We start from the raw sequence: 8,987 nt of genomic DNA on the forward strand, positions 1-8,987 counted from the left end.
CACTCTGAAGAGCAGGCTAGCAACAGAATAATAGGGAGAGAGAGTTTAATAATATGACACAGTTCGGTTGTCCAATCAGGAGGAAAAAACCCAGAAGATTTTCAATGAGCCACATTTTAGGGAATCCAAGTATTAAAGTTCTTGATTGTGGCTATCAGGTTACTCTGCATCATTTTAATAGAAATTAAGAGAAATTGCAGTAAATGGAAAACATGCAGTCAGGTATAGATAACGTCCAAATATCTCCATTCTTGCTTCTAACATCTGAACAGCAGCATAGGGTAAATGGATTTCAGGAACCTTTAAAATTAGGTTTTTGGGTTTTGTTTCTTCTTTTTGGTCCCTAGTAATACAAAAATTTACCTAGGTAGCTAAACAAGGATGTGGATGGGGTACTGAATTAGGCAGGGATATCCAGAAGTTCAGACTGTGTTTTGTGAAGGGAAGGAGGGATTACCTGCATGCTTGGTTATATGATTCTGTAGTGCTTACCAGAATTAGTGATTTATTAACTTCAGAAAATACAGTACCTGAATTTTACTTGCATGTAGTCAGAAACACATCTTCTTTATTTATTTCTATTAAAATAATTGCATTTTAAATTTTTATATTTGTTTTGATAGTGTCTTTTGTATGCTTAGTATATGTATAAATATATCTGATTATGTATAGCCATGTATACATTCTGCAGCAGTAGTCATCTTAAACGATTGTTCATTGCCACTGACTATAATGTTACTAAAACAATGATGAGGTGATAGTGGGTATAGAAGTATTTCAGAATGTGAGTACTAAAAGACAATTTCAGTCAGTTTGTATAGCTTAGTTTTCAGAAGGACTTAGGCATGTTATTGGTTAAATTCTCATTTAGGAAGAAAGGAGCTTTTATATGCATCTCTAAGTTGGATGGTGTGGTAACTCAAAGGTATTGACTGGCTGTGTGATATACAACGGTCACAGTTTTCTTTTACTCAGAGGAGCACAGAGTGATGCTGGTTGTCATTCTTACTCCGCTGTGTGGCAGCGTAAATAGTCCCCTTTCTAACCAACCTGGTGGGAAAAGTCAATATCCCATCAGCAAAGGAGGTAAACACATCAGGAGCTGTGTCCTCTCTCATCTTCCCCTGCTCTGTATTACTACAGTTCTTTAAATCTCTTCTCCCCAGTCATCAGATGCACTTGTGTCATTCAAATGCATGGTGCTGCAGACACAGCCCTGCCTGCCTCTCCTCCCGGAGCTCCCGGCTCCCATTCTCTTATAATTGAAACTTAAAATTGGCCTCATTACTTCAACCAGGCCCCTCATATTTCTCCTTTTTTTTCAGTCCACCCTTTCCTGCCTGCCTCTACAAGGGTAATTGCATCTAAGAAATGTTTGAAGCATACTGTCAGAAAGGTTATTGTGTATAATTGGAGTTTAGATTTAATGTTGGGGGGAGCTGGGAGCTCTGTTAGTGGGATGGCTGGAGCCCTGAAGGCCTGAATTGGAGCTGTACACGGACCTGTATTTCTGTTCCCTACTTTCAGCCCCGGTGTATTGTTTGCCTCAATGTTCTAATGATTAATGTGCCTTCCTGCTCTGTTCACATGTGCCAGCTGTTCTCATTGATGTATTTTACCTTGGTTCCTCCTGAGCTCCAGGAAGCTTTAAACTATTTTGGCCTAGTTTTGAGGTGTAAGGATTGTATTTTCCAGAGTTTCTTGGTATAAAGAGCATGGTTTGGCTAACGTGAATAGTTGCAAGTGAGCCCACTTACTTGTATTATTAATCTTGAAAATACATAAACAAGTGAGAGCTCAATTTGTGGCAAAGTGGGATTGGTATTTTAATGGATGTGGTTAAGACAATTTTCAAGGTTTGTTTAATTTAACCCCGTATCTAAATAATTTCAGAATCGTTAAATGTGTTTATGCCATAGTGACTTTAGCCTGTTAATGAGCAGATTCACATAATTAAGCTTTTATTGTATTGGAGTTGTAGTTTAAGGAAAATTCAATTCTGTTAATAGACTTTAAGTCGTTACTGTCTGTGTAACAGTAAAATTTGGTATCTTCAACAAGGCATCTTCCTCTGTTTGCTTACTGCCCAGACACAAAACTGAATGTGACAGCACAATATATAAGTTCTTCACAACAATGCATGAAAGGTGCTTATCAAAGTACTTTTAATCAACGTATTTACTTACTCAGGCATTGTTAATTTAAATTTTAATTTAATTTTTAAAGAGCTGATAGCATCATGCAAAGCAGTTGACTTCAGTGGAACTTTGTGAATAACACTCAAAACCTAAGCAGGTGGCAATTTCTCAGTAAAACATTGCTGTTTGCATTGTATCTAAAGCCATAGTCTGCTAAGCTTATACTACAGTATCTGATGCTCTGCAGAAATATTTGTAAATCCTCAGGGAGGAGAAATTCACAAACCTCAAAATTAAAATAGCTCTTTCTGTCACCATGCCTCCCATCTCCTCATGCAGCAGTCCTTGACTTGGCTGCTGAGATGAAGCTGTGTCTGATGGGGCACCTTCATCTCAGTCACGTCACAGAGGGGAGTAATTTCATCCCTTATACACAGATTAAAAAAAAACAGTGTCCCTCTCCCTGAAAACCTATTCTTAAATAAACTCCACTGTTTTTAGAGACAATTGGTTTTTCACCTTGACTTGTTCTGTAGAGTAAAAGCTTTTTGAGAGGGGATGGAGGCTCCTCTATACCTGTTTAAAGGACAAGGAGGGCTGTGAAGGCGTCAGGGAGAAGTGAGGCAGCAGCTTTCAGACAAAGGTAATGAGCAATAGAAGGATGGTGTTGGTTGCTCACAAGACATGTGTTTTACCCTGCACCTCAGTGGCTTCACTTGTAAGTACCTGTGCTGTGCTCTCCTAATTCTGCTGGACCTCGAGTCCCTCCAGTCTAAAAGCAGAGAAGCTGCCTGGGAGGGAACCTTGTTTTGCAAGAGCACAGTGTGTGCTCTCCACTATTCCAAGGTGTAACTGCAGGAACAGGCTCTTGAGTTGGAGCTGGTGTTTCTAGAATGTGAGGTTGGTTCGAAAGTAGGAGCACAATTGTGCCTGATCTGCATCCGCTTGGCATTGCTGTATAATAGAGTACTGGAATATTTTGCTCTTTTAGTCTTTGTCCACAGCTTTTATAAAGGAAAAGCTGTACAATCACCCAAACAAAATCTCTTGGGTTTTTTCTTAATGGCATAAAATTTAACAACAAAACAAAACAAAACAAACAACCCTCCCCCCCAAAAAAAACAACATACAAAAATAAACAAAACAAAACCACACATAAAGGTATAGGTGAGTAAATGTCTTGTCCTCCTTGCATCTCTTATCAGGCATTGGGAGCCTCTTCATTCATGTATCAGGTGAGCCTGACATCTCCTGGTTGAGATACTGGGCATCTTCTCTCCATTTTAGGGTAAAGTAGCATGGAATTCCCCTTGTTTGTGCTACTTCCCGTTTCCTTCCAGTGCCTCCGTAGTGCTGAGGATCGCAATTCCCATCCTGCACACAAAGTGCATTTGAGAACACACAGGACTGGTGATAAGTCTGTCCCAGGTTGTGCCAATGCCAGTTAGCAGCAGGGATGAGGGACATGAATTGCACATGAATTGTGATCTCCTTCACTTCTGAAGCCACCCTGGGGCAGAATCTGTCCCTGCTTCCAACCCCTGGGGACTCTGGATAGTTCTCAGAAAGTTAAGGCACCTACCCTGTTAAATGAGGCCCTTTCAGAGCCAGCCCAGCTATTGCTTACTTTCTCTGCTGTGACTAAGTGAACCCCCATTTCACTCCAGCTAGGTGACAAAACTGGACTAGGGGTGGCTCTAGCCAGTTTTCACATTGCTCCTGTGCTGAGGCTGAGGGAGCCTGGGGCAAGGTTCACCATGGCCTCTCACCAGCTCGTGCAGGAAAGGCAGGGAATGCAGCAGAACGTGGGAGAGCTTGCCACAAATGTGCTCTTTGCTAACTGCAACATTCACCTCGTTTTAAAATACATTTATTCAGAGTCTAATGAATGCAAAAATCCTGTCTTTTTGTGGTCATTTAATCCCTCTCTGTTTTTTGGGTTTTTCCCCTTTGTTCTTCTAGAGTATTTGAAGAAGAAGCCACTCAGGAGGGAAGTCTCTGAGGCCTACAAAAGACTGAAGAGCACCGTCGACAAATGGCTGTCCATGAGTGCCTACTCAGAAGTGAACCTTGGCAAACTCTTCACCCTCAGTGTAGGAAGATCTGTGGGAGAGTCCAGCAATGAAAGACAGTGATTGATTAAAAATGGAGGGAGGCTAGTCCCTTGTTTATCAGTAATGGTCTCTTCAGCAATACTCTGTTTCAGTGTGTACAATGATATTTTAATAATCTTGTCTCTTTGGAGGAGGAAAAATGGGAGATGAAAACAGGATGTATGATTCTCGTGGATATGAAGTATTCAGGGTGTTTTTATCTTCCTTTCTTTTCTTCGTTGAGAAACCAGGGTTATTAAAATATGGAGTAGTTGATTTTTGCAATATTTTTTGTTGTGTATTTAGACCTATGAGGGAAAAGGGGGTGGGGGAATTGCTGCTTTAATTGGATAATTCCCAGTGAGAGTTGCTGGAATGTAAGTGATCCTAGACTTTGCTCCAGGGTATTTACTAGAGGTGCTCTCAGGAAGAGAGGTTAGTAGAGGTCTCAGTAGGAGCACTAATGTTTTGCCTTTTCACGGTTTATCTTCTTCCTGATCATAAACATACCAATTAAAAACAATACTAAACCTAAATGCATTTAAATGTCCTGTTACCTTCTGAACAGAGGTAGGGATGCTTTACTTTGAAATTCATTAAAGAACGACTGAAACCTGGACGTGGCAAAAATAGGGACCATTTTTTTATTAGAAGTCTTTCCAAGCATCTTTGAGTGCAGTATTTTGCTACATTGAAAATTTCTGTGTGGATGTAAAGACCAAAAAGGATGAACAAAACCTGTTTCACACATACAGAGGATATAAATGTGTTTCATTTCAAAGTATTTGAAAGTAAGCAACTGATAGGGAAAAATATTTTTGGGATGGTATTGTAACCAATAACAGGGGAATGGAAAGCAGCAAATTGTAGTTACTGTTCTGTAATAATTACTGTGTTGGAGGTTTTACACTTTTTACAAACAAATTGTATTTTTCATTTATTTCTAATAAAATGACAAGTAGGTATGACAAGAGAATAAATTTGGTACATGCTTTTGTACACAAAATATTGTACTGTGTTCACCGTTAAATTTGCAATGTGATATATTAATGTAAGGTTATAAAAAATTGCTTTAATATCTTAAACAGTATAAAATGTAAAGTTTTTTTTCACACTTGAAGGAAAAAAAATAAAGTTTTCTAGTAAAAAATTGATTCTATGATCTGATGGTTGAAAATAGTCCATGCTAGGTCATATTGCTCTGGACTTTTCCTAGTCTTACAGAATTGTATGTCTGTTTTTAGGATGAACACCTATTAACAAAGGGAGCTTGAAGAAAGAGGATCAGCATGAACATGCTAGACACTCAAGGAATACATGTGTCTGTTTGTGTGCAGAGTATTTTATGACATTCATTTGCCCCCAGAATGGCACTTGGAAGAGACTGTGTGTCAGTATGGGTAGTGTCAGTTTGAATATGCCTAAATACACAGTCATCTTCCCCGAGCAACTTTTGGAACTAAACTCTTTCATTTCTGCTCACATAGAATCACTATGGTAAGAAATGGAACCTATGCATCTCTGCTGTTGTGCAGGTGTAGTCCCACCCCGGTGAGCTATCAGTCCTTCCCAGTATGTTTAGTTGGGGTAATAAAGCAAAACGGACTTTATGTGGAGTCTTGTCTTGGAAAGAAGGTGTTGCTGCCAAGATTACATATTGAAATTGCAGAACTTCAAAAGATCCTAGTTTCTTATCATTTCATGCAGGGATTTTTAGATTTTTTGTGTCCGGCCCAATTAGGATTATGAAGATATTACTGATATTAACTGGATAGAACGCCTTAGGAAAGTGAAAAGTGTGACCTTCTCCTCCAAACATTAGGTATACAAATAAAATGGATAGATATGGCATAACCTGACCCTGTGGCACTTGTATGTATCTGTATAATTACAGCTGAAGAGCCTGTTAATTTGCAAGTTTAGGGATGTTTAGATTAAATGAGAGTGTTGTGGAATGACTGTGTCGGGTGCAGCAGCACAGAGTGGCCCTGCGAGGGGCTGTTCCACACACCGCGGCGGAGGAGCCGTGAGTGGCACAGCCCCGCCGCCCAGCCAGCCACACTCCGGGGGGGGTGAGGATGGGAAATGAGGCTTTTACCCCGAATGGAGGCTTTTTTGATTTCTCTCAGCAAAGCTGGTCAGATCAGAGCTGAAGTCTTGGCAAGGAGTAAACCGGATTTTTTTTTTCCCCTCCCCTCTCCCTCTAATCAGCTCTGGGCACCGTGCCTCGTCTTGGCCCCTCAGAAAGGCTGGGAAACGCAAAATCATCTTTATAGTATTTAATATTAAATGAAGCTGGTAAATGCTGCGCTGCAAATAATTTGGGAAAGACTGAAGTTCGGAGGTTTGCATTCTGAGGCTGGTCTGGCCTGAATCGCCTTCCCTTCCTTTCCGTCCTCGTATCCCCCTCCCCCACGCCGTGCTGTTAAAATTAAGGTTTGTGTTTATTTGTATTTATTTGCAGTTGGGGAAGAGGAGTGTTGATATATGGAGCCGGTGGCCAGGTTTCGCTGATGACATATGCGATATGAAAAAGAATTCCCATCCGCAAACACGGTTGCTGCTGTGCCAAAATCCCTCTTTTCGCCGCCAAAGGCAGTTTTCTAAGGCCGAAGCGGAGCACATCTTCCCCTTCGAATCCATCCCCGTCTTCTGCAGGGCACCTTAAATGTGCCTTAATTGAATAGTTCTCCCTCAGCCTCCTTATAGCAGTTTAATAGATTAACTCATCTGTGCCAGCTTCAAATTTCAGATTAAAATTCCTTCATCCCGAAGGCAGCATTATCAGGTTGTTGGAGGCTGTTTTCAAACCTTGGTTTTGAATAGCAGCGGCTCTGCATTAATTTAACCACTAAGCTAATAAGTAGGTTTCGTTTTGTTATGCTAAGCTTTATTGCTTTTCTTTTGATCAGAATGGTGTTGTTGAGCAAAGCAGCAGACAAGGCATTCTTTGATGAGGGAATTAGCGCTCTATTCTTCCTCTATTATTCATAGCACAGTGGAATATGTAAGTACCTGAGGGTGTCAAAGGAGAGCAGGCTCTATTGCAAAGTGTTCGCCTTGTTTCTCTCAATAGCTGACTATGAGATGATAAACCGCTTAATACACTGCACTAATTGGATGAGAGCAAAAAGAGATGGGAATTAAGGCACGGCGAAAGGAGAAAGTGCTACCAGCCTTCATTCACTCTTTCACCACTTTAACAGCACCAAAGGAGGCACAAGCTTTCTATAAGCAGACTAGGGGTTTTGTGCGGAGATAAAATGAACCTGTTAGTGGATTCAGGTAATACACTAATTATTGCACAGTATAAATACCACTACTGGTTTTATAACACGGAGGTAAACTTCTTTTGAGAAGGTTATAGGATTGCTTGGCAGCAGTATAGATCCTAATAAGGGACCAGAGTAATAACCCCCTGGATTAACAAAATTGCTGCTTGCAGAAGTATGATTCGGGCTTTTACGAAGATTTCAGCAGAATGAATAAAAATGACTGAATGACATTTCTTAATGCCTAATGGCTTGATAATGATTCCCTTTTCTTTGAGGCAAAAATGTATATTTCAGGCTGCACTGTTAATAACGTCCAAGGAACAAGCCTTATTTTTCCCATAAATTTTTTTTCGCGCCTATGGTGGGTTTTTAGAACTCAAAACTACGTCTGGGGGCGGGCGGGGTTGGGGGTGTGGGATATGAAATGCCGTGAGTGGAGGGGGGAGCTGCGGGGAAGGGTCGCTCGGAGCTCGTTCCAGCGGCGCTTCCCGGCCCGTGGCTACCGGAGCCGGGCTGGGCCCCCTCGGTGCGCCCGGGGCTCTTCTCCGGCCCCGGCCCGGAGCGCTGCCGCGATTACACCAAATCACCCCGAAAAAGAGCCCCGCACCTCAGCGCTCCGAGGGCCCGTCAGGGACCGGGGCTTGGTCGGGAGGCACCAGGACTCATCAGGGCCAGGGAAGGGCGGCGGGCAGTGCGGCCGGGGAGCTTCCCGCTTTTCCTGCTCCGTGGAACAGGCGGACGGGAGCGCTGCGCCCAAAAAAAAAAAAAAAAAATACAAGGAAGAAAGCCACCCGGGGGATAATAAAGGAAGGGGGAAGAAACGGAAGTTCACTTCGAGGAGAAAGAAGAAGGGGCAGGCGAAGAGAAACTTTTGTGACCCCACAGGTGCGGGGGCGGCCAAGCGTTCCCCAGAATTCCAGATTTTCTCCCCCGCCCTCGACTTTGGGCAGCGGCGGAGCCTCGGGCTACCCCATCCCCGCCCGGCCAGTGCCTGGGAGCGGGGGCGGCTCCCCGCGATGCGGGGTCGCTGGCACAGAGAGACGCCCAGAGCACCCGCTCTGGGAGCCGGGGGGACACGGCACGGTGCCCCCGCAGAGCTCGGACAGGTACGGCCGTGGGTGCCCCACCCGACCCCGCGATCCGCAAATCCCCTCGCGAGCGGGGCTGCCGGCGCCTCGCTTCCCCGCCGCGCCCGGGCTGCGGCCCCGCGACCCGCGCACCCCGAGCCCGCGGGCGGGTCCCGGCGCTGAGGCTGGCCGGGCTCAGCCCCGCAGCCCCCGCAAGGACCGGGCTTTTTGCTTTTTCTTTTGATCCTTTTTTTTTTTTTTTTTTTGCTTTCTTTCTTTCTTTCTTTTTTTTTTTTTCTTTTTTTTTTTTTTTTTTTTTTGTTAAACATATATTTTTTTTTATTTTCTGAACGTGGCACTTCTCCACCGGATAGCAAGGAAAAGTGTTAACAATAACGACATTACACGAAAAAG

The 8,987-nt window shown here is 43.1% G+C and overlaps 1 protein-coding gene across 1 annotated transcript in view; it reads left to right on the forward strand.

Moving 5' to 3' along the window:
* POLA1 (DNA polymerase alpha 1, catalytic subunit) overlaps positions 1 to 6,031 on the forward strand; it is a 181,960-nt gene extending 175,929 nt beyond the window's left edge. Inside the window, exon 37 of the mRNA XM_056498396.1 lies at positions 4,101 to 6,031. Within this exon, the coding sequence (XP_056354371.1) occupies positions 4,101 to 4,273 (173 nt within the window). The 3' untranslated portion in view covers positions 4,274 to 6,031. The remainder of the gene's footprint in view (positions 1 to 4,100) is intronic.
* The last annotated feature ends 2,956 nt before the right edge of the window (positions 6,032 to 8,987 follow it).

This window comes from Oenanthe melanoleuca, chromosome 1 (assembly GCF_029582105.1).
Source record: "Oenanthe melanoleuca isolate GR-GAL-2019-014 chromosome 1, OMel1.0, whole genome shotgun sequence".
NCBI classification, from domain to species: Eukaryota; Metazoa; Chordata; class Aves; order Passeriformes; family Muscicapidae; genus Oenanthe; species Oenanthe melanoleuca.